At 53.6% G+C, this 24,070-nt stretch overlaps 8 protein-coding genes and 1 non-coding gene across 9 annotated transcripts; 2 read left to right on the forward strand and 7 right to left on the reverse strand.

Annotated features, from left to right (window-relative positions):
- Positions 1-73: 73 nt before the first annotated feature.
- Positions 74-2,482, forward strand: BO72DRAFT_511680 (uncharacterized protein; the record flags this gene model as incomplete). The annotated part of the gene is made up of 5 exons (XM_040949417.1): positions 74-533; positions 598-1,032; positions 1,113-1,402; positions 1,481-1,608; positions 1,672-2,482. 5 exons carry the CDS (start codon positions 74-76, stop codon positions 2,480-2,482), a joined length of 2,124 nt encoding a protein of 707 aa, XP_040806165.1.
- A 127-nt stretch (positions 2,483-2,609) lies between these two features.
- On the reverse strand, positions 2,610-4,623 carry BO72DRAFT_511683 (amino acid transporter; the record flags this gene model as incomplete). The annotated part of the gene is made up of 8 exons (XM_040949418.1): positions 2,610-2,791; positions 2,851-3,203; positions 3,256-3,314; positions 3,374-3,558; positions 3,616-3,904; positions 3,966-4,188; positions 4,247-4,406; positions 4,460-4,623. The coding sequence occupies 8 exons, from the start codon at positions 4,621-4,623 to the stop codon at positions 2,668-2,670; spliced, it is 1,557 nt and encodes a 518-aa protein (XP_040806166.1). The 3' UTR covers positions 2,610-2,667.
- A 967-nt stretch (positions 4,624-5,590) lies between these two features.
- Positions 5,591-6,942, reverse strand: BO72DRAFT_491778 (FAD-dependent oxidoreductase; the record flags this gene model as incomplete). The annotated part of the gene is made up of 5 exons (XM_040948221.1): positions 5,591-6,307; positions 6,380-6,483; positions 6,543-6,646; positions 6,703-6,840; positions 6,914-6,942. The coding sequence occupies 5 exons, from the start codon at positions 6,940-6,942 to the stop codon at positions 5,591-5,593; spliced, it is 1,092 nt and encodes a 363-aa protein (XP_040806167.1).
- A 568-nt stretch (positions 6,943-7,510) lies between these two features.
- BO72DRAFT_511688 (aminotransferase class IV) lies at positions 7,511-8,497 on the forward strand (the record flags this gene model as incomplete). Its single annotated transcript, XM_040949419.1, has 1 exon — positions 7,511-8,497. The coding sequence occupies one exon, from the start codon at positions 7,511-7,513 to the stop codon at positions 8,495-8,497; it is 987 nt and encodes a 328-aa protein (XP_040806168.1).
- Positions 8,498-8,893: 396 nt separating this feature from the next.
- On the reverse strand, positions 8,894-8,965 carry BO72DRAFT_t13. Its single transcript has one exon. It is a non-coding gene; the product is annotated as a tRNA-Met (tRNA).
- Positions 8,966-10,514: 1,549 nt separating this feature from the next.
- On the reverse strand, positions 10,515-12,183 carry BO72DRAFT_454933 (putative amino acid transporter; the record flags this gene model as incomplete). The annotated part of the gene is made up of 7 exons (XM_040946210.1): positions 10,515-10,601; positions 10,655-10,996; positions 11,052-11,410; positions 11,459-11,796; positions 11,841-11,913; positions 11,964-11,977; positions 12,032-12,183. 7 exons carry the CDS (start codon positions 12,181-12,183, stop codon positions 10,515-10,517), a joined length of 1,365 nt encoding a protein of 454 aa, XP_040806169.1.
- A 2,006-nt stretch (positions 12,184-14,189) lies between these two features.
- Positions 14,190-15,459, reverse strand: BO72DRAFT_491782 (uncharacterized protein; the record flags this gene model as incomplete). The annotated part of the gene is made up of 2 exons (XM_040948222.1): positions 14,190-14,554; positions 14,643-15,459. 2 exons carry the CDS (start codon positions 15,457-15,459, stop codon positions 14,190-14,192), a joined length of 1,182 nt encoding a protein of 393 aa, XP_040806170.1.
- Positions 15,460-16,038: 579 nt separating this feature from the next.
- On the reverse strand, positions 16,039-19,590 carry BO72DRAFT_444112 (sulfatase domain protein). The gene is made up of 3 exons (XM_040943735.1): positions 18,780-19,590; positions 16,994-18,700; positions 16,039-16,942 (listed from the first exon to the last, which is right to left on the reverse strand). The coding sequence occupies exons 1-3, from the start codon at positions 19,100-19,102 to the stop codon at positions 16,342-16,344; spliced, it is 2,631 nt and encodes an 876-aa protein (XP_040806171.1). The 5' UTR covers positions 19,103-19,590; the 3' UTR covers positions 16,039-16,341.
- Positions 19,591-21,272: 1,682 nt separating this feature from the next.
- On the reverse strand, positions 21,273-23,363 carry BO72DRAFT_465002 (flavin-containing monooxygenase; the record flags this gene model as incomplete). Its single annotated transcript, XM_040946674.1, has 9 exons — positions 21,273-21,314; positions 21,561-21,877; positions 21,926-22,187; positions 22,315-22,404; positions 22,503-22,558; positions 22,605-22,923; positions 22,977-23,056; positions 23,107-23,229; positions 23,282-23,363. The coding sequence occupies 9 exons, from the start codon at positions 23,361-23,363 to the stop codon at positions 21,273-21,275; spliced, it is 1,371 nt and encodes a 456-aa protein (XP_040806172.1).
- Positions 23,364-24,070: the final 707 nt, after the last annotated feature.

The following is a 24,070-nucleotide window of genomic DNA, read 5'->3' on the forward strand; positions in this document are numbered from 1 at the left end:
AGAAAGAGAACCTGCTCCCACGCACTGCTTACCATGTTGAGTAGTCGCCTCTCCCCTCCAGCCTGAGCCCACAATGAGCACAGCGAACCCAGGTAGCACGACCACTACCAAAGGCAAGCGGACGAACTCCTTAGCCTTCGCGCAGACTGACTGCCACACGTGCGCCTCGTCCGGCGAACACTGTGACCGTCGTCGCCCGAAGTGCTCGACATGCCTTCGCCAGGGCCGGCGGTGCGATGGCTTTGTGACACCGCTCTCCTGGGATCCGCGGAGAATGAAGACGGACGACAGTGCTGTCCACCCTCTTTCCGCAGACCCGTTCATCATGAGCAACAGTACCCCACCCCAGCGCTTCCAGTTCGTGACTGGGGCGCGGGTGCGGAAGCGTCGCCGGACAGGGCCCGCTACGGCGAGAGCACGGCCAGCCAGACGGAGTGCAACGCCTGAGGCTTTGCCCAGAGAGGCAGGCGAGCAGGCCGCCGGCGGGCTCTCGTTACGGCCCGACCCAACTGGGACTACTTTGATCGACCCTGGTACGCATTGTCAACGACGAGTTGCCCTTTTTGTATGCTTGGAAAAAGACACTGATCGTAGCAGATCTTACACTGTCCGGCTTAGGGACCCTCGGCGAACTATGTCTGGACGATTTCAGCATCTTCGAATCCTTAATGCCGGATATCTTCGGGTCGACCCCACCACTCCATGCCCCGACTGATAGCATTGGCGTCGAGGACCCATTCATGACAGAGGCATCAGACACTACAGCCTCTGCGGTACTGCCCCGCACACCTCCGGCCCTCCTCACTGGAGACGACTCCGTCCACCCCATTGATCCCCTCCCGCAAGACGGGGCACACAATGACGCGCTGATGTCATCTGCGGAGGCATTCCCATCGGGTGCGGTGGACCAGAGCTGTCAGCTCGCGGGCCAAAACACGGCCGTCCACATCCTCTCACCCCGGATTGCGGCCCCGCGCCCCGCGACTCTGGATACGAGCATCCCCAACCAGCACGAGTGGCTCCTTGAACTATGTACGCATATCCCCTGTCGTAGTCCCGGCTCTTCACCGATCGTGGAAAAGTTGGAAGCATACTGAGAAATTCCATTCCAGATGACTCGAAATTCTGCGTCCTGCCATTGACGGGTGATACCACCCTGAACCCCTTCCGGTGCAAGCGCCAAACCTCGCAGGGCTCGCGTCTGCTCTTCCATTCGATCCTGGCACTATGCTGCCAGCACCTGAAGCGGTTGACGGGCAGCAGCTGGTCGAGTGAAGCTGTCGAACATCGCCGGAAGGCCGCCCAGTTGCTCGATGCGGCGTTGCAGCAGGGACGCCAGCACGCAGGAGGCGTCAGTAATCTACATCTGCTGGAGCCGATTCTGATTCTGTTTACCTTGGATGTATGTACCCTTTCTCGTTACCCGTCTCCCTAACCCCCCCCCCCCCGCTAAAAGAAAAGCAGCTAACAGAATGAGCAGTGCACTCTCTCCGCGTCCGGAACATGGGCCACGCACCTCCATCGCGCCCATTCAATGCTCGAGGCCGCCGGCGGCCCCGGTGCGCTCATCAGCCCGCGGATCCGATCGCAGGTTGGAATGTTGATCTGGTATGCCATCCCTCATTCCCTTGCATTTCTGACGGGAGTGGATCGCGATCTAACATAGACAAGGTGGGACGTGACCCTCGCCCTAATCTCGCGGCAACGCCCGATCATGCGCCAAGCGTATCTGGACCACCTCATCCGCTGGGAAAAGCAAGACGCATGGTCGTTCTTCGACCTCACAGGGTGTCCAGGCTACCTGGTCGCGCGGCTGTACCACCTGGCCGAGCTGGCGCAGCAGAGCGAGATCGCCTCGTCGATGAAGTGGCTCAGCTTCGATCGCACGCCGGTGCTTGCGATGGAGCGGGAGATACGGGAGTGGACGAGCGAGCACGACCCCTCCTCGATTTCCGCGGACGACGAGGCAAGAATTCCCGATGAGGCGGAAAGTCCCGCTGACGCTGTCGATGGGGAGCAGGAGTTCAACCGGCGGCAGGATGCCTTCCACTGTGCCGAGGCGTGGCGCTGGACCTTGCTTCTGTACATCGAGTCGGTGTTCCGGCGGCATCGGACGAAGATTGCGCAGATGCACAGGCAGCAAGGCCGCGCGGGGCTGCGTCGATTGGTCCGCAAGATCGTCGACCACACGCGGTGTTGTCGAAGGTCGTCACAGACGCAGAAACAGTTGCTGCTTCCGGTGTTTCTGGCCGGGAGCGAGACGTTGGATCCCGATTTGCGGGAGTTCGTGACGGACTACTGCGCGTATTGGAGCGAGAAGAGCCAGTATAGCATGTTCGATAGTGTACGGGTGCTGTTGAAGGAGATCTGGGCGTCTGGGACGTGGTGGGGGGCGGTTGTGGATGGTAAGACGAAAGGTGGGCAGGAGGAGGCGCGACAGGGGCAACCAGGGGTTACGCCTACGCAATTCTTATTTGGGTAGGGTGGATGCAACTTCATGTCAGAACATGAAGCGAGATCTTCCTTGCATCGTAATTAATATTGTCATTGCATTACAGTGTGAAGCTTGGAAACATGAATAGCACTATTGTTCGCTTCGACCATCTATCCGCCGCATGAGGTGAGGTCTCAGCCAGAATGATGTCTACATGTATCTCAAAGCGGGCATCAATTCATCCCCTGCGTTGCATTCAGCGCATCCCAGTTGATGGTCGGCCCGGAAAACTTCCCCCGCCGCTCGAACCAGCACAGCATGACGATGCCAAAAATCCCAGTCAGAACCACTGAGTTACTGCATCCAACCCGCCTTAGTACCTAATCAACATATCCAAGGACACCAGAGACACTCACTAATTCATATTCTCCAGCGTCGGTGGATTGCTCGTCGGGAAACAGAAGAAGATCCCACTGAGAATCACCCAGAGCACAGAAAAGACGTTGACTCCGTACCCCCAGGGGCCAAGATCGTAGTATCGCGCCGGCAGCCTAGTCCGACCGCGGATCGCTAGGATCCCCTGCGGGACCACGTAGGTGATGTTGAGCATCAGGACTGCGGTGTTGATGATCGAGTTGAAGGCTTGCGTGCTGGCGATGTAGAGGAGTCCATAGATGGCGCAGAAGCCGGCGGAGAGAAGGGTGGTTCGGACGGGGATGCCGAGTTTCTCGTCCACTACCGACCAGTATTTCGAGAAGGGGAGTCCATTCTGAATTAGGGTGTTAGTTGTTGTGAAGTAGAGCTGGGGTAGGTCGGCTCACGTCACGCGAAAATGCCCATGTCATGCGGCTGCTTGTGATCCATTGGCTTGGGACGCATGCTGGAGTCGAGTCAGCACTGGTGGAGCTAGCATATCAAGGAAGGAGACGCGCAGCGTACAGTAATACAAGATCGTCAAGTAGATCTGCAGAAAGGCGGCAGCAGCCTTGCTCCCAGTCGCTTGATAGAACAATTCCAGACTCGGGAGGGAGGAATTCTGGACCGCGTCCATATCCTGGATGACACAGGTCATTGCGATGATCCAGGGCACAAGTGTCAATAGACCGATGAGGATGGTCAAATTGCTGGGGTTGAGTCAGTCACGCCAGGTTCTGCCTACTGCGAAAAGGAATTAGACCAACATCACTAGCGGAATCTTCCTGTTTGGTTGGGGTATTTCCTCTGCGATATGCACACAGGCCCCGGCAGCTGCAAAGGCATATTCACCATTGCCTATCCCGAGCAGCCACCCGGGTCCGGCCCCCCAGCCGCTGGTAGACCGGTACTCAGTAAGCCTTTCGGGATGGTATGACCCTCTTCCCATGACGAGACAGACGATGACCACCATCACGAACCCAGCTAAGGAAAGGAACATGGAAGATTCGGTCAAGCGGTCGATCTGGCGTTGAGGCACCAGGAATACCGGGAGCACTATATTTATTCAGATAAGCCGGTTCGTCCTTCTCCAGCTGAAGAATCCACGCCGACTTACATGTCAGTAATATCACCAACAGGTAGCAGAGATAGACCTGCCATTGCGTTCCCGAGAATTCTGGCACCAAAAAGGTACAAACCCCAAAGGCAGATATAGCTGTATAGATCGCGCCCGATGCCGTGTTCACCCACCAGGCTACAACATTGATCATCCCGACAGTGTATGCGACGAAGTTGCGGCAGGACTCCGGGGCAATGATGTAGGTGAAATGATATTGGCCCTGCAGTGAAAACGTAATTGTCAGGGTACCTCGTATTGCAATTGTAGCAGCTACTTACCCCCGAGGATGGGAAAGCTGAGGCCAACTCCGAGACCCCAGTAAGCACAATCCACTGCACCATGCCCGACAACAGCGGACTGAACACAGCAACAGAGCCTCCGCCATATGTGAAAGCCACTCCAAAGCAGGCGGCGAAGGTCAACCAGGAATTCACAATACTATCGACCGAATTAACAGCGGCTCAAGATAGAGGAGGGAGAAAGGACTGTACCTAAAAGCGAGACCCAGAGCACCAACCCAGGAGAACGAACGCTGGAGCTCGGATGTGCAGCCTTGAGCACGAAGAATGGCCTCATCAATATCAATGACCTCGCCTAAATCCTTCGCATCAGCCCCTTGCGGTGGCCTGGATGTGTTTTTGATAGTCTCTTCCATGATGTCGATGAGGGCACACAGCGACAGATGGGTAGATGGAAAGACGATGGAAAGGTTCAAGACAGCGAGTCAATTTAACCTCACGCCGGCGTGCGAGGAGAAGGGCGGGGGTTGCTTGCAATAGCCGATCCCTACGTAGTCTTCACCTCCATGCGTCCATCTAGCCCCGATTCTACCTTCCCTTCCCCCGCCTTGCGGCAAGCCAGTCAGGACGCCTGAAAGATAGCGTTCCACTCCTGTATGGAGCTAAACGTCTTGAAGATACCATTGATACCCGGAGATAAGGGGCTTTGATTGGGGTCCGGCCTCTCCCAGACATGATGGCTCCGGTGGCGGTGTATCAAACCGCTCAGCACAGAACGTAATAGGGTCGAATTACCCCGGAATGCGGAGAGGTAGGCAGCAAGCCTCCTCCCCTCTATCTTGGGGCTTGACTTTGGCATTGTTCCCTCGGATTTGCTTCCCATGTTTGCAGTGGTGGCCTAGTCTGGATTTTTGATTGCTCATATCAGGCCTCGGACGTGCATCCACCTGCCTAACTAGGAAGCTCGATGTCAATGATCAATGCAGATAACCCGTGCTTAGTAGATAGTTGAAGTTAGAAGACAATCTTTCCTTATACCTGGGTCTGAAGACGTTCTTGTGTGCAGCAATCCCATAGAGACGGCATGAGTATAGTCACAAATGGCCCCTGTCAGGAGTAGTTATTGCCTCATGAAACTGTGCCCCAGAACCGCCAGCTCTATTCTCTAATTGATATGGAGGCCTCTGTGGATACTTGACTTCTCTGGCTTAGCCAAGATTTTCTGCTTGTTTTCAAGTAGGACAACTGACAGTTCCTCTGTGATACTTCTTGAAAGCCCGGTGCACTTTCTAAAGGATAGTGCGGATCAGTTTGCAGGTACGCCGGCTTGGGTCTGCATGCAGAATATAAGTATCCTTAATACTACACTCAAATCTATCTCAGCTATAGCCTCGCACGCACATCACGGCACGCCTCCTCAATCAGATCCACCGTAGCCTGTGCGCAACCATAGGAGCACTGATATCCAGCCCCTCCGGCACCATAGTTGTGGACGACCCAAGTGCCATCGATTCGCTCTTTCGCAATTCGCACTCCACCCTCACGCACAGGTCTCAGTCCCACTCCATGCCTAATAATATCGAGATGCTCGATTCCCTTCCCGTTTGTCAGCGCTGGCACCATCTTGACGGCTCGCTTCATGATCCGGACAGCCAGGTTGGGGTCGGGCTGTGATTCCCAGCTCCCCAGCTGGTAGCAACCCCCAAGAATAGTGCCTCCCCCGGCGGCTCTCGTCATAACATAGCACGCTTCTCCGTCTCCGTCGTCCGTGCCTGACACGTCGAGCATCTTCCCTGCGTCGTTTCGCACAATCACGATCTGCCCGCGCGCGGGTACGACAGTCTTGTCCTCGACGCCACCCAGCTTCGTCGCCATCAACCCTGTGCAATTGACCACCACGTCAACTTTCCCGTCGGGATGGACCCCAGGCGCAGCAGCGTCCGAGACGTGGGGAAAGACAGCTCGCTTAAAGGTCACACCGTTCTTGAGGCACTGGGACACGAGCCAGGGAAGGTAAATGGCAGTGTTGATGCAGACCGAGGTGAAAACCGTGGCAGAGTCGATTCCGGGTCCCAGCGATTCTTTGGGCAGTGCTCGAAACTTTGCATCCCCGCTCGTCAGAATTGTGACTTATGAGCCAGGAGAGGCTGCATTGCGATATACAGGACTTACATTTGGAACTAACTTTGCAAACCATGGGCTAGGCGACAGCAGCTCCGCGAACCAGTTGGCCGTCGCGGTGCCTACGTCTTTCGCGCGGCTGTAAATCTCGCAGTCTGCGTTGGTATCAATATACTTTGACCGCAAGACCAAGGTTGTTCGCAATATGTGTTACCTTGAAAGTGCACACCGGCTTCGGGGTGGTTTTGGGCCAGATCCTGCAGTGGTCCCCAGGTGTTTTTGTCCCATTCGGCGGCTTCTGTATTGCGGATCGAAACACTAACAACTTCAGTTACTCTGGACTAAGGTGACGAAGGTTGATGCTGGGGTCCTACGGCATGTAATTCGCGCCGGCCCAAGGCGATGCGTATTCGATATCATAGTCTCCAGGCATATGTTTGGCGGCGACCACAATCTTGTAGCCAGGTCTCTTGGACAGTAGAAGAGCCGTGGTCAGCCCCGCCACGCCAGCCCTAAGTCAAGTTAAGTTTCTTTCCAAAAATGGAGAGGATAGATAACCGATGATGTGAGAACAAAAGAACATACCCAATGATTACCACATTCTCCTCGGACATTGAACACAGGAGATGCCTTCACGGGCTAATGGAAAAGCTCAGATTCGTACTATAGTGGGTCGGTTATTCGCCGTTGGTAAGAAGCTCCGCTGGGTGAGAATTCAAGTCTAATTTACATTCAAAGTGTTGGGGGGGAATACATCGGCTGTGGCACATTATTTCAATAACCCAGAGAGCTCAGGTTGGGATGTGGTCTGATGAGATTTTACTTACTCTCATCGCTCACATCCGCCCATCAGCTAACCTCCCCAGGTATTACCGGATAGAACTGTGCCTATCTTGGATACACAATCTTCTGGATGACACGGAGCGCGTTCTGAGCCGAGGCTGCCAGGGGCTACTTCCCCGGGCCCCATGCTGGTATTACCCAAATAGGCATGTGAGAAGCACGGCCACCTCGGCGATTGCCACACCAAACCCTACCCACCTGCGAAGTGACTTCTGATCATTTCCATCATAAAGCTCTATCTCTTGCCTCCAGAGGTATACTTAAAGCCCCTTACAACTCTGTACACTCAAGCATCATTCAGACAAAACACATTCAAAACCCTGATACCACTCCACCACCATGGCCACCATGCAAAAAGTCTTCGCCGCCTACGAGGCCCGCCAAGCAGTCCTCGCAGCGAGCACCCACCCCTTCGCCAAGGGCGTCGCCTGGATCGACGGCGAGCTCACCCCCTTGCACGAGGCGCGGATCCCGCTACTAGACCAGGGCTTCATGCACAGCGACCTGACCTACGACGTGCCCTCCGTCTGGGACGGGCGATTCTTCCGACTCGACGACCACATCACGCGGCTGGAGAGCAGTTGCCAGAAGCTGCGGCTGCAGCTGCCTCTCCCCCGGGAGGAGGTGAAGCGGATCCTCGTCGACATGGTGGCGCAGAGCGGCATCCGCGACGCCTTCGTCGAGATCATCGTGACGCGCGGGCTGAAGGGGGTGCGCGGCACCAACCCCAAGGACATCCACAACCGCATCTACATGTTCATCCAGCCGTACGTCTGGGTCATGGAGCCCGAGGTCCAGCCCGTCGGCGGCAGCGCCATCATTGCCCGCACGGTGCGCCGCGTCCCGCCGGGCTCGATCGATCCCACTGTCAAGAACCTGCAGTGGGGAGATTTGGTCAGAGGACTGCACGAGGCTGCTGATCGCGGCGCGACGTACCCCTTCCTCACGGATGGGGATACCAACCTGACGGAAGGTTCGGGGTTTAATATTGTGATTGTGAAGGATGGGGTCTTGTTCACGCCGCAGCGCGGGGTGCTGGAGGGCGTGACGCGGAAAAGTGTGATCGACGTCGCCCGCGCCAACTGCCTCGACATCCGCGTCGAGTTGGTGCCTGTCGAGAATGTCTACACGGCCGATGAGATCTTCATGTGCACGACGGCGGGAGGCATCATGCCGATTACCACCCTGGATGGCCAGCCGGTGAAAGATGGCAAGGTCGGACCCATCACCAAGAAGATCTGGGACGGCTACTGGGCCATTCACTACGATCCGGCCTTCAGCTTTGCCATCGCTTACGAAGACGAGAAGAGGAAGTCATCGCTGTGAGCGGTCGACTTTCGCTGAAAACCAAGTTCATATGTCTGTGGCGAATTCTTGACCATTCAATCTTGTGCATCCGTGTTTTTCTTCTCTAGCAATATCATTATCTCCTTTTGAACAATTGTGAATCCTGTTTGTAGACTGCCTAAATGTCCCTTGATCCGATCAGGCACACCTTCTGAAATATATGTAACGTCTGGCTTGACAGTCCAGTGAATTAGATGTCTATAATCTGTTCTTAGTACTTAGGTCTCTATGTAACTATAATGTGAGTGTAAGGTCGCGTTTGATCGAGTCTATCTTGTACCGGACAACTCGATTCAAATCAACTCAATTGGATTCCATACGAGTCTTGCTACCCTTACTCAATCACCCAAAGGAAGAAAAAAAGAATGTTCAAGTTAGCATGTCCTGGTTTCGATCCAGGGTCCTCCGGGTTATGAGCCCGGCGCTCTTCCCCTGAGCTAACATGCTGATTTGATGACTGGTTTCCCGGTTCTGTTATTATACAGCACCATCAAAGGGAGGGTGCATAATCCAAGCGACCAGGGATTAGATCCGGTAGAATTAATCTACCGTGGACACCCATCGCGATATCTCAATGTAGGCGGCGAAGATTCTATATGGCCGGCCCACCATACACAATAAATTCACTCGCCCTAATAGAATCCCTCGAAAATAGCGATCGATTAGTACGGAGTTACCTTTGGACTCTGTCAATATCAGATGATATTCTCTTAGCAGGCAGAAAAGATTTGGACGGGGTGGGCTAGTGAACTACAGGTATTCACTTTATACCAAATAAGGAAACTGAGATTAGGGCATCGCCACCCCCCGCATCAGCAATTTATCCAGGCAAAGCATACAATATCATAAACATATGAGACCCTCACGATATCCTAAGCACCTAAGATCTAATACCTACTCATTCCTCCTTACCAAGCCTCCCCATCTCCCCCTCTCAAACCCCCCAAAGTCCCCCACAATGGCAGCACCATCCAAACGCCCCGAAATCATCGCCCTCTCGCAGGAGCTACGAGGCATCCCGCAATGCGAAGAATACGAGCGCATGATCTCCGGCATGATGTACATACCCTCCTCCCCCAGCCCCCTCACATCGACCCAACCATCTCAGCCATAATGAACCCGAACCTAACCCAAAAGAAAGGTACAACCCCAACACCCCCAAGCTCCTGGATGCGCGCCACCGCTGCCGCGGGCTGGCCCGCGCCTACAACGACCTCGACACGACGACCATCCCATCTTCCCAGATCTTCGAGACCCGACTCGCGCTCCTCCGCCAGCTGGTCGGGAAAGTCGGCGAGGGCACGTTCCTCGAGCCGCCCTTCAAGCCGGATTACGGATGCAATGTTATCATTGGGAGTCATTGCTTTATTAACTGGGAGTGAGATACCCCCTTTCCTTTCTTTTCTTCCCGCAATAGCGGAAGGTGGGTAGGAAATGCTAGGGGTATGTTGCTGACCGTGTAATGCGAGCCGCAGTGTGACGGTTCTAGATACCAGTCTAGTGGTGATCGGGGACAGGGTGCAGATTGGCACCGGTGTGAGTATTTTCACGGCGGGCCATGATACCAGTGTGCTGTCGCGGCAGAAGTTCGTGGAGTTCGGGCACCCGGTCTTCATTGAGGATGATTGCTGGATTGGAGGAAATGTGATCATCCTGCCGGGGGTGCGGATTGGGAAGGGGTCGACTGTCGGGGCTGGTTCGATTGTCACCAAGGATATCCCGCCCTTCTCGGTGGCCGTGGGCTCGCCCTGCCGCGTCAGAAAGACGATTCAGTCGCCGGAAGAGGAGGAGCAAGACCCGAACAATCCGTATCGTCATCTGGTTCGTGAGGATCGGTAGAGGTTACATGGATGCATTTCTCTGAAGAATTCATTATGCATGTCATTCATGACAAGGCTAACACTCAATGCTATCTATGGTTCATCCAAGCGAGTCAATATATAAACAACCGATATATACAATCCATCATTACCCAACAGCCCATCACTTCACTCCCCTAGATCGCATTGCTGGCACAGGAGAAGCTCGACTTGGACGAATCGTCGTGGATGGCCTTGCCGGAGACATACAATCCCAGACCGCACTAGCATGAGTTAGTATACAAGAGAATGCGACGAACCGAATTGGAAGACTCACAATGATGGCACCAATGCAGAAGATCAGCATGTTGATGATGGTCAACGCGATCTTGCGCGGAGAAGACCACCACTGGCCCCAGTTCATGTGCAACCAGTACACACCCGAAAGTCCGTAGGTGAACCAACTGGCAAACAAGGAACTGATCAAGCTGACGATGTTGCTGAAGGAAGGGATACCCTCGGCGATGATCCAGGCGATGACCCAGCAGGTGACGCCAATGCCAATCCAGGAACCAACGGCGACAAAGTCACGCTTGCCCATGCGGTCGGAGTGACGGAAGATGCGCACGTAGATATATTTCAAGCCAACGTGACCGTTCACAACACCAGCTCCGACAATCTAAAGCTTTGGTCAATACGAGTGATAATAGGCAGACAAATTTGCTAGGTCATACCGTCGGGATGGCAACGCCATAAGCAACCTTCTTCAACACCGGACCAGCGGAGCCAAGAGCCGGCGAGTCAACCCCGTTACCGACGAAGTAGTAGATGACAATGGCTGCGGTGATGTAGAGAGCGATTTCGAAACCCTGAAGCAGACACAAGGCCTTGGGGAAGTCCTTCGGCTCCTCCATCTCGGCAATCAGACCGAAGAAGGCCACGTGGGCGCAGTAAGCGAACACGATCTGGGTGACGCCGTTGAACGCGTGGTACAAGTTCGTATCGGTGGTGACACTGATGTTCTGGCCTCCCTTGTACTGCACACCCACACCAATCATGGTGATCATGACCGCAGTGAAGATACTCAGGAAAGCTAAATCAAATCAGTTTGATTCAATTGATGTTCAGTCGGAGTACTCACAAGCGCAAGAAATGTAGGTCAAGTTCTTGATAGTCCGGGGCAGCGACAAAACCAGACAGATCACGAAAGCCACAACACTGAACACCATCGAGCAGGTACCGTGGTCGGTAATCGTGTTCATCATTACAGTGAAAGTGACAATGTGACTGCCCATGATGAAGATCGAGAACAGGATCTGACCGAGACCGAAGAGCTCGCGACCGAACCGACCCATGAGGATCTCACCCGCATCAGCCAAGTTGTGGATCGAGGGATGGCGTTCGCGGAATTGGCCGATGACATAGCCGGTGTAGAGCGCAAGAATACCGAGTCCGATGATGAGGATAATCGCGCTGTGTCTGTGAGTGGGATGCGAAGAAGTAGCCATGACAGCAGAACTTACGGCACCAGGCCCAGCGCAGTCAGCGTCGCGGGCAGGGACAAAACACCCAGCGAGACGGACTCGGCGATCATGACTGTTGCGATTAGTATTTATCTAGCCATGGATCTGTCGCATTCCACATACACATTCCACATTGCCTGCATGGTCTGTTAGCTTACTTCGTCGACGGCGGATAGCGCAACAATACATACCACCACTTGAGCGTCTTGTACTTGACCTCCGCATTGGCCTCGTCACCAAATGCATCGGGCTCCTTCCCCTCATCGACCGCCTTCAAGTCCTCAAGATCGTAGGGAGGAAGATCATTCTTCTTGATCTCTTCGCCGTGGGCCGGGGTCGCCATGTCGTCTACACGTTGTCGATATGTCACGGGCAAAGGTCGAGAAAGGACAGGCACACGTCGCGCAGCAGAATCACAATCGCAAACGGACGGAGAGTCGAACGTTGGCGCGCCGACAGCTGCAGGACAGAAAATTTCTGGCGGGTTTGTGGGTCAGACAGTGAAACCTCCGCTCCTCCGCTGCTGTTAAGGTTGATGCAGACTTGAAACTGAGTTCAACGGGTGAACTAGATAGTCTCTGCAATAGCACTGACACCAGAACACAACAACAGAGAAGAAGAGAAGGAGGAGAGAAGGATGCAAGACACAGACAGATAGACAGACAGATAAGAGCCCTGGTGGTTTTCCACGGGAAATTGAGATCTGGACTCCGTCGTAGCTACCCTGTTCGGAGATCAGCCCTGGCTGCTGCTGCTTGCGGCCATAGCGGAAGTAACGCGGTGATGGTTGCCATTGGTGCGTTGTGCTCCACCCCGCTAGACGCGGGTGGGGCGGAGAACAAGCGTAGACCAATTGTGGCTGTCTGCGGTTAAAATTAAGTAATGGATTGGCCCCGCTGACCGCAGTGTGCGCGGCTTGCCGACAGTAGCCGCTCCTCCGCCGGCCACTGATTGGTGCGGCCCTGGCTAGGTTTATGAGGCTCGGTGGGATTCCGTTCCCGCTTCTAGAATTTTTTGTCCGGTTTATAAAAAGCTGCCGACTGCTGATAAGTTGCCTGCCACGGCAGTTGACTGTTTTCCATGACCATCTATTAGCTGATGGAAACTGGGCAAGGGGCGATGATTTGTCGCTGCAGCGCTTCTTATCGCAGACGCACGTTTGTTGCGGTTCACTACTCCAGGTTTGGGGCCGGTGGACGGCTGTGCCGGCATCCGAGCCATTCCTGGGTGTTTCGGCCTTGGCAAGAAAAGCTTTGGTTCGCCTTCCAGATTTTTTTTTCGGCTTGGCAATGGTGGCTGTCGGCCTTATCGGTGTTTTAGACGAGAGTGTTGGGCCGTGCAATGAGATTAGCTGCTCAACACTGAGAGGTGGAGTGTAGCCATCCTTTTTATCTGCTCGCTAAGGGTTTAGTATAGTACATCGATTCGATTCTCTTCTTGTCTCCACAAGTCAACACCATCTGCTGTACATTTGTCTAGTATTTCGCTCTAATCATCTGTTGTGGTTTGTCCGAGCGTATTAAAAGCTATCGAAGTATACTCGAGGAAGGTCCCCACTTCGGCAGAAATTTTGCCGATGCTGTGATTCCTGGGATCTTAGGGATCGGAACGCAGTGATCATAACATGAAGCCAAACTTGAACACTGAAAGCACCATCTTCCCTAATCCGTTCTTCGTTTCGATCTCACAACACCTTATCTTTCTTCCTTATCTAAAAAAATAGCTTGGGTCAACACTGCTATGAAAGATTACCTGTAAAATTATACATCTCGTTGAAGCTTCAGTTCCGTTCAATCATAGTCAGTAGTGAATTTCAGATGTGTCTAATGACTGAAGAAATTGCCGAGTCCGTTGTATCGATTTCTCACTTTTTCCGCACCTTTCATTTCCTTGTTAAGAATTCCCCCGGACTTCTCCTTCGCAAGCATGTGGTGATGGCATTGATCGCAAAGAACAATGCCCTCAAAGTTTGTATAGCCTTGACTGCTGTCAATATACAGCCCACGTGATCGGTCCTCGGTCAAAAAGTGGAATTGAAAATCGTACACTTTCACAAAGAACAAATGGAAACGACGTGTGTCTGTTTCAAGAACACTGAGCAGTCTTGATATCCACAGAGAACAAGCCAGGGCCTTGTATCTTCAGCATGCAGCGCAAACCCATTGATGTAAAACCATGATAAGATTCCAGCCTTACTAAACAACAACCTTGACAAGGCAAACGCACTATGATCATCACATAACCCTCTCATCCGGACCCCAGTTCTGATATGTAAAGCACAGAGAAACTCCACTCACGACCCAACATAAACACCATAAACTCCAGATCAAACCCCCTCCCCACAAAACCTTACTCAACCCTAGCATAAGGATACTCCCTGATCACCTTCCAAGTAACCCCCTGAATCACAATGAGCAGATCCAACGCCGCCTTAAGATCGTACCCCTTGGGATTCCTCCACCCATCGATCTTCTTAATCAGCCCGCGATAGCTTTCTCCGACATACGGCTTTGCCTTCTCATCCTCGTCCTCATCCTCAAACTCCTCCCTCAACCGAATCTTGCCCCTATGGCAATTAATTTCCAACGCCCCAAGCCGTCTAGCATTCCTATCAAAGTGCTCGTCGCGCGCATCCTTAATAAACTCCCTCCTCATGTGCTTCACCGCCTCCCGCACGCGGAAGATAGCCCTACAGCGCCAGCGGTTGATACTCTCTGCTCGCCAATCCTACATCAGCCTCATTCCAACCAACTCAATAACACGCACACAAAAGAAACCGGAAAAAGGGAGGGGGTGAAATACTAATAATCATCTCACAAACCCGCAACTGATACACATTTGCCCGGACCTCGTCGGTGGCATTCTCGATCGCCATGCGCGTGCAGCACCGCAGCACGTTCTGGCGGCCGTACACCCAGGCCACGAAGATCCACTTCACCACCACCTCCTCGGAGTAGCAGCGGGGCAGCCGGCGCTCCAGCCGGTCCAGCCACCCGCCCACGTAGAACTTGACGACGTGCACGCACCCGTAGTAGTCGGCCATGATGGTGAGGTCGACTAGGGTCTGGAAGTCGATCTTGTCGGGCCACGGGTGGGTTTGGTGGTGGATGATCCGCATGAGGAGGAGGAAGGGGGCCAGGGGCCATTCGACGGTTAGGGTCAGGTGGCCGGTTTCGGTGAGGGTTTGGCCTTCGGTGAAGTTGGGGTGGGTGAACATGCGGGAGAAGAAGGGGGATGCGCTTGCTAAGTGGGTTTTGCAGGCGTGAATTTTGTGGACTGTGGGTTGCGGGGTTGGGGTGGGGGTGGGTTGTTTGTGTTTGAGGTGGTGGTGGTGGTCTTTGGTCTGGGGATGGGGATGGGGATGCGGACGGGGTTTCGAGTGCTGGTCAGCAGTGGCCTGCTCCTGGGTAGTATGGGAGTACTTGGTTTTCTTCCGGGGTGGGCACTCGGAGATGGCGACGCTGGAGAGTTGCATGGCGAGGGTATCGGAATTATCAGGTTCGGCTTTGATGGCTGGTGCGAGGGTTGATGTAGTAGACGATTCGCCGGCGGGCTCCTCTTGGAGGAGGAAGGTTACCTCTCCACCTTCGTAGATGTGGTGCTCTGTCTTCTCGCACATTGTGGGATGTATTGCGTGTGTCGTTTGGGGGTGCTATGTTGTGGATGGATGAGGATGCTGGGAGAATGCTGGTAGGGGCATAAGGATGGCGAGGGATGCAGGAGAAGGAAAGAAGTTCTCTTTGTCGACAGAGAAGATTCTATTTATGCCTCCGATGTTCGCTGCCTGAACACTGTTGCACGATGCGGCGATGCCATAGTTCCTGTCATTCCTTTCTGTAGTTGGACAGAGCATGGGCATCAGGGATTTTCTTGTGGCTTTACGACCAGCAATCACCACTTGTCAGAGCCGAACTTGTGCACTTTTACTAGAGACCCTTTCAGTCTTCCTCCGACTGTAGCCCAAAAGAAGCATACCTTCATGAAGATAGGTGCTAGGGCGTCAGGTAGGACTCGATGTTTCGGTAAGCGGTCATTCAAACACCATTCACTCAGTTCCAAGCAACTGCCCGGACCGACAGCTTGAGCTCAGCAGCAAGCAGCATTTACTCATACGGAAAACCATTATCAATAACTCAGCAGCATTATGAAAATACCATGGAACAAACGTACAAATGCTCTGTAAATAACACATTCCATTCAAGCTTGCAGGGAGGGGAAAGGTTAAAGGCTAAGTCGCAGAAGAAGAGCGTGATCGCAGGAGCTACAGCAAAGTTATAGTAAGAACAGCTAAGTTACAGTTTCCTTTCGAGAAAAAAAAATCCGCAAAATTCATTCACATGCTATGCCGACCGACCATTGTCCGAAAAAGAAAGACGTCAAATCATAATGCTAGCAACAAGAAAAAGTATGTCAAGCAATATATACAAGAAGCGAAAATTAAATCATCTGTACAAGGGTTGGTCACCAAATGGCGACCACCAGAAACTGCTGCTGCACCCATCTAATCCTTTTTCTTGTCCTTCCCCTTGCCCGGGCGTCTATAATTATACCGCATCCAGTTCTCCGTAACCCACCACTCGGCGACGTGGGCCGCATCCCGCACCCAGCTGACCACGTCGGGACTGTATTCCGCCTCCAACGTCTTGGCCAAGTCGACCAGGTTGAAGTTCTTGACGGGGTGCAGCTCGATCGGGTCCTGCGAGAGATCGGTGAAGCGCCACTCAACGTCGTCGACGAGCGGGATGACCAGTCGGTAGGCCGGGCGAGCGGCAGAGCGCACGGCCAGCCATGATCCGCCGGTGTTCATGACCGTGAACTGCCAATTCTGCCGGCCGTCCTTTTCGGGAATCTGCGGGCGGATCATCGACTGGCCCTCGTACATCGACAGGAGGTCCTGCGCGGCGTGGCCACTATCGGGACCGAGGGAGTGGGACTGGATGAGGAGATCGAGAATGGTAGGGATGATTTGTTGCGAGATTACGGGGGTGGTGACTTCGATTTGGGGAAGGTGGGGGTGAGCGAAAAGCAGCGGGACGTGGAAGCTGCCGACGTGGGGGTTGTCGTAAGGAGTGACGCCGCCGTCGTTGGGAAGGGAGAGGCCACTAAATTTGTTAGCAGATTGTCAGATAGTACGATGTTCGATCTGGACATACTGATCACCAGCCATCACGATCAAGGTCTCGTTGATGATCTTCTTCTCGTTCAAGATCCCGATGATCTCTTCCAGCCACTTGTCAATGTAGCCGATGGTATTGAGGTAGCGGTTGAGGTCATTATTAGATCCTGAGCTGGTCGAGCCCACGATCGACTCGTAAGTGTCGTTGGGCATGCCCCAGTGGTGATGCGTGGTGCCGGTTAGGTGGGTCAGGAATAGACGGGTGTGGTTCTTCTCCGCAGCGTCGATGGCGTCCCGGACGTAGTCTCCGAGAACCTTATCCGGATAGCCGTAGTAGTTGACCTCCTTTTCCTTAACGGGATAGTGCTTCGCTTTGGGGTTCTCCAGCGTCTCCTTGGTGATGACATCATAGTATCCCAATTTCGGTGTCAGTTTGTCCTGGTTATCGTAGGTTTCAGTGACGGACTGCATCCAGACGGAGTGCCAAGGCCAGGTGCGGTAGTCATTGGAAGCGGGGATGGTGTTGTTCTCGCGCACATCCGGCAGTTGGTTCAGGGCAGTCAGCACATGCGGCATGCACGGCTGGTATATGTGATGCTCGTACTCGCGGTTGAAGTCCGCCACCAGGGGCGTCACCCCACAGAGGGTGCCTACCAGACTCTTCAGAGTGTAGGTCCCCGTGGTGAAGGCATTGCTGGCACTGATGCCACCGTACGACCGACGTCCGTAGTCCTTGACCATGTCGTGCTTGTACCTGGCATCGAAGCCAGTCAGCCACTCCGCTGTTCTAGTAAGGTTGGCAATCCGCTTCTGGACGTCCTTCGGAATCTTCTTGTCGGGGTAGGTCTCCGCAATGCGGTCCCACATGAAGGTGCCGTTCTTCAGCGGAAAAACGTCGCCACGGGTACTTTCGAGCTTAAGCAAGATAACGTGTTTAATGTTGACATTACCGCCAGAAAGAGCGTCATGCAAGGGATCGAGAAGTGGGCTCCGAAGGTTGGAGATGTGGAGAGGGTCTCGGTTGGGATCGTAGTGTCGTGGGGGTGGGTGGATTTTGTCGGATTGATTCCAGTCACCAAAGCCGGGGAGGGGCTCCTTCGGCAGCCACGACCATTGTGGAGGCCGCTCCAACGCCGTCTGTCCTTCCAGCCAGCCATAATCCCCCGGCAGCCCTTCTGCTCGAACCGGAGACACCCGGTGGTGTCCCAAGAAGGGAGCCACGGGCAGCGCTTCGGAGAGGAACATGTATGCCGGATCCCACGGACGGACCACGCGCAACAGGAAGAGGCCGACAAAAGGTATCCAGACGGCCAAGCGACGTGCCAGCGAGTGACCCCGCGGCCTGGGCGGGGCGACAGCTCCGTAGGGCTCCAGCAGGTGAATGGACGATCCGTCGTCACTCTTGTCGTCCAGATAGTCGTCCTCGGAGAGATGGTCGTAACGCTCCGGGTCGGACAGTGAAGTCGTCTTGGGGATGAACCCGCGCACACAGCCCGCACAGCATTTGAAGGGTTGTGCCAAGATGTTCAGGATCCCCCCCACTGCGCGATGCAACGGGGCGGCGACAAACCAGGCGACAGTGAGCATAATACCCTCGACGATCAAGAATCCGGTCAGACCGGTCAGGAGGGTGCGCATGGCGGCAGCATCGTGGTGGAAGGTGGTGGCTTGTCTCCAGTGGATTTCGGCTCCGGTGAAGACATAGAATGAGGTATTGGCGGCGGTCATTCCCGACATGATTAGACTATGACCACAGAATTAGTGATGTGGCGTTTTCCCAACCCGGGGGACGTCAGTGAGGGGGGGAGAGAGATCATCTTTACCTGAACGGAACAACGATCACCGCGGAGATGGCGGCGACCGACCGCCACGGCAGTTTCTGGGTCAGGATGCGCACCAGCAGCACGAGGACCACATCTTGGCAAAAGAAGGTGACTCCCCACAGGAGGAATTTGGACGGAGGTAAAGAATGGATATGAGCGTAGAGATGCAGGAGCTTAGCACCAAACATGGCCATCAAGGTGAGAGCGAAGAAATAGCGGCGTGTGAAGTCCCAGAAGTGATCGAAAGCCTCCAAAGGCGAGGCGCGCAGCCGCACCCAGGCGGCCAGGCAGCAACGAGCCGGATTGAGGTTGACGAGCTTCATCTTAACGGAATCCACAAGAATCAAATCACATGGCACACCAGAAGGAAGACGAAACCATCAAATCACTCCATGAGCCAGCTGGAATGAATCACCGGGATAGAAGGCCGGACGAGAGAGAGATAGAAGGGAGAAGATGGGAAGAGGGAAAAAAAGATGAAGAAGGAGAGAGTGTGAGTGTGGGTGTATAGTAATCAACCAAAGAGGGGAAAGGGGAGAGACAGTGGTTTAATGTACAAAGAACGAAAGAAACACGGCTAGCGCATCATAATGAGATGATGGCCGCATGGCAGCTCCTAAGTGGAACAAACTGAGAAAAAAAAGAAGAGAAAAAGGGCTGAGTTTAGGAGACTTAGATCGGAGCCGCAACCAATTCATCCATTCATTGACTAGACCAACTAGCTCATTAGAAACTCACAGCTAAGAAAAAACTGGGGCCGAATTATTGACCGGGTTGGAGCTGCTTAGGAGGCTTAGTGCGTGTGGTTGACTCCATCATGTCCAGAATGTCCATAACTCCATATCAATTTTCCATCGTCTCGCAAGATCCTACTGGAAGTACTCAAAGGGCCGAAATGGACCCTGAAAGCCCATAGACCCTGAGGTTGTGATTGGTGCTGTCTCTTCATCCGCGGTAATTTTAGAACCCAAGAGTGGAGTTGGGCACCCAATCAGCCACCCTGCCAAGGCTGCAGGGTCTGGAAATCGGATGGATTTGAGACAGGGGCAATCATTACTGTCTGCAGTGTAAAACCATTGTGCTCAACCGATGAGTACCGTATTCCAGCAACCCAACATCCATGAGTCGATCCGTACATGATATGGTACTCCGTAATGGTCGTAAAGAGACAGTGACACCAACTCTCCGCAGTCTTTCCTCATCTATTTTGGCACCCCCTGGCCGGACGATACCTAGTAGTACCTAGTAGAGTTTTTCTTCTCAAACACCGGCAAATTCACTCAGGGTCCCCCTCGGCCCACTAACCCCAGATAGGCAATCTGACAGTCAGCGAAAGTCCTGAGCAGGTGACCTCATTCCCCTTTTGGGTGACGGCCAGTCCCTTCACCGCCCAATCACCGCCTTCCATGTGGAGATTCTCCAACTCCCTCTCGCTGCAAATTTCCTCTCCACAGCAGCTCTGCCCTGCCCTGCAGGCACTGCTGCACTGCTGCACTGCTACACTCCTGCACTCCTGCACTGCCTGTGGGTGTCTCACTCACCAGTCCGGTTCTGCCTGCTGCTGTCAGACTAACTTTGCCACATGGAGTCCCCCAACCTGAACACGAGCAAAATGCCCCCTTTTTGCCTTTGGGGGCTTCCCCCCTTCCTGCTGTTGTCCGACAGTCTTCCTGCAGGGACTGGCTGATGGTAGTGCCGCGGGAAGCAGCCGCGGCACGATCACTTCCAACGGGATTGCTTGTCTGACGGCTACGTTACTACTATAGGTACTTATTTTAGGGGGAGTCGATCCGGATGCATTGGCCGACACCGACTAAAAGTCGATCCCGTTCACCCCGTTCACTCCCAAGCATTGCCATACAGACTTAGGGGTTCGTGGCAGTATCGGGTATCCGCTCCCAATCTCAGAGATTTCTATCCACCGTTATATTGAGACTATCTGTGGTCCTGGAGCGAAATTCAGGCCGGAGATCACCGGGAGGGGCTTTGAGACGGCGGCGCATTGGCGGACCCCAGCTGACGGTGGCACCTTCGCCTTGGCTTGTTCGTATTGCCGGACTCTGGCCGCCAGAGTCACTCTGCTTGTTGGGGGCAGTCAGCCTGTGGGCAGGCTGATGAAACAACTGGCAGAATTGACGTGCTGTCCGCTGGACTGGACCGTACAGTAACTTACCTATCTCGTGACTCCGGGCTCAGACCTCAAAGTTAGGCCATGCCGCAGCTACTGTTTGTTGAAGGTAGCTCGAGCCTGTCATTAGACAGGTTCATTTGCACGATCTAATACGATAAATGCACCTTGGTAGATTCATTTTCGACCGTAGAAAAATTCACTATGGCCGATACGTTGCAGTCATTCCTTCATTTACGTTGTTGATGTGGTTGCCCGAAGTGGCATTCCGACTCGTGACTCCCAGGAATATATTTCCGCCGCGACCGGTATCCTCCTCCCCCGCATCATCGCCCCCTCACCAGTAAACAACATCACCAACGCGATCATTCATCGTCTTGCTCAGACTCTCTCAACCAGAGCACTACCTAGTAGGAAGCTAGGAATACTACAATCTGTTGTGTTTGTCAACACTCACTGGTCGCTCCATGATGTCCTCAATCGCATGGCCGATTGAGCCACCGTCCTCGCTTAACTCCACCGGCAGTTGAAACACCCCCCGCCCGCTCACTTCTGACACCCGTGATCATTGTCGCCAATGTCAAGCCTATTGCGACCAAGCTCATCCAACACCATCGTACTCGGTCGCTAGCCCTGTCGGCTAGTTTGCGAACACTCGTTGCTGCGCTTCCCTCCGCGATGAAATCGTCCCAGTGAACCTGCGCCAGCTTCGCTTGATACTGCCCCACATTCTTCGGCCAGTTGTGCACATTCCGTCCGTCCTCAGTCTTGTACCAGCTGCTACATCGCGCATCCGCCCAGGAGGTCTCACTCAAGAGGTTTTGGAGTTGCTCGTTATATGCCCGAAGCGCATCGGGCCGGATGCGCAACGCCAACGTTTGCCCGTGCAACCGGGATTCAACCACCGCGGTAATCAGTTTTCCGAGATAGCGTGACTGAGCCTCAATAATATGGACGACTGAGTTATGGCCTGCCTGGTCAGTGTCTTAAGCATCACTCCGCTTGCGTACCCACTAACCGAGATTTGTGTTCGGCCCATAGAGTAAACCGAAGTTGGGGAGATCTTCCGCTACCACCCCTCGATACGCCTGAGCGCCTGCCTTCCACAACTCCCGCAATGGACGGCCGTCCAGCACGTAAATGTCCATTGAAAACAAGAAGCCGACCGTGTGAGACCCTGTTGCCAGTACAATCAGATCGAACGGTTGGGCTTCTTCCGTCTCCACTTGAATCCCCGTGGCTGCGATCCGCTGAATGGGCTTCGTTTCCAGATCAACGTGCTTGTGGTTAAGCACCGGGTAATAATCATCGGAGAGGAAAAATGCGGTTGCACCCGAACGGATATCGCGGGGTCAGTGTGTCCCACAAGTCTGGTTTATCAGGCAGTTGAGATTTCATCCACCGCACAATCCACTCGATCTGGGATGGAGAGTAGTCCGGGTTGGTGATATACGCATGGAGGGACTCCCGAATGCGCATCAAAACCCCGCGCTTAAACTAGCGTACCGGTGGAACCCAAATCAGCAGAATTCATCAAGGCGCCCAATGGATAGATCCTGGCGAGGGATAATCCATTTGGGTGACCTTTGGTAGACCATCAGCCGTGACGCGGTCTTGGCCAGCTCCGGAACTACCTGAAATGTAGAGGCATCTGCTTCTCGTTAGCCTGGCCCTTCATTTTCCATGCCAAGAATCACAACCATTCCCGATCACAGCGATCCGTTTGCCTGCAATATCGTAGGTGCTATCCCATCGGGCGGAGTGCATTTGCTTGCCGACAAAGCTGCCGAGACCTGGAATGTCAGGGTAGCGAGGGATGTTCAATTGTCCAGCTGCGGGAAAAAGGAAGTCGGTGGTGAGCTGGTATTGCGACTGCATTGAACTCTCCAGATCACCAGTGGAAACGCGAACCCTCCATAGCAACTGATGGTTGTCCCACTGTGCTTTATGCACGGTCGAATCGAACCGAATATGACGTTGCAAATTCCATTTACTTGAAACCTCATCAAGGTACTTCTGTCCAATGGTTCAGTGCATGGCCGACATCTCGAAATGGTGCAAGCTCATACCAGGATTTCCTCCTGGGTAGGGTAGTCCCGTGTCCAATTCCCACGCTGTTCAAACGAAAGACTATACAGCGCGCTGCGGACTATACGTTCATGAATTACTGCGGGTCATTGGTGTCATATGTTCACTTACTATCGCATGCGCATCCAGGATACCGGTTCTCATACCATGTACCTCCAAGACCGCTGTTCTTTTCCACAATGAGGAAGTTGGTGGTGGGCACGTGACGGAGGAGCTCAATGGCCATACAAATGCCTATCGATCAGCCTGACCTTTGACCATGCATTGACACCGAGGTCAGACATACCTGATATCCCTGCTCCTATGATTATCACCGAGCAGTGACTAGAGCCTTCGCATACGGGATATTCATCTGTCACGGATGTCATTCTGAAGGCACATGAGATGGTATTATGCCCTGGACCTCTTCGGAAATGCGATCGCTTGCTTTTATGAAAACAACAAACAATGCCGACCCCGCGCGGCGAGGATGAACTACACTTGTTGGCCGAGCTGTGAATGTGACCGGAGCCCGGCCCCCACATTTTCTTTTCTCTTTGCTACGATTGGCCGTCTCATATCTGTCTGGATTCTCATCGATGGATTGGAGTTGTGACAGGGCATCAATCGGCTTGTTCCGCGGGTCGATTCAGCCACAGTAACATGGTGGCGCGGCAATGATTGTACAACTGACAAGTGCAGCATCATCCAAAAGCCGCCAGCACTGCCGATTTACTGGTACAGCCAATTTGATATTCTGCAGCTCTGTGAAGCCTGATGCAAAGACTCTTGCAATGAGAATTGTCTACCAGCCATCGAGCTCACTTGGCGAAACTCACCATCCCAGTTGTCCTTGTGCGGCTGAAGTCCAGAGGTTAAGTCGATGATGACTGGAAGAAGCCTAACCAGGACTATCATCCCATTGGCATAGAGGCTCGAGAACCATTACATGAATGAATGAAAGCTCAAACGGAAGGAGACTAGTAACTTGCATTACTCTAGTGTCGTCCTGAGGAATCATTTAAAGACAATCTGATTGACTTCCACTAACCCGTGCGATACTCGAACAACCAAACTCTTCCGACAGTGTCTGCAC

Source organism: Aspergillus fijiensis (genome assembly GCF_003184825.1).
Source record: "Aspergillus fijiensis CBS 313.89 unplaced genomic scaffold BO72scaffold_3, whole genome shotgun sequence".
Lineage (NCBI taxonomy): Eukaryota > Fungi > Ascomycota > Eurotiomycetes > Eurotiales > Aspergillaceae > Aspergillus > Aspergillus fijiensis.

What these genes read in the sequence shown, in the direction of transcription:
- BO72DRAFT_444112 (XM_040943735.1), bottom strand. Translation starts at nt 19,102, where the DNA reads ATGAAGCTCGTCAACCTCAATCCGGCTCGTTGCTGCCTGGCCGCCTGG. An exon ending in GTGATCGTTGTTCCGTTCAG is followed by an intron (nt 18,701 to 18,779) that starts GTAAAGATGATC and finishes CTGTGGTCATAG; the next exon opens with TCTAATCATGTCGGGAATGA. An exon ending in ATCGTGATGGCTGGTGATCA is followed by an intron (nt 16,943 to 16,993) that starts GTATGTCCAGAT and finishes TAACAAATTTAG; the next exon opens with TGGCCTCTCCCTTCCCAACG.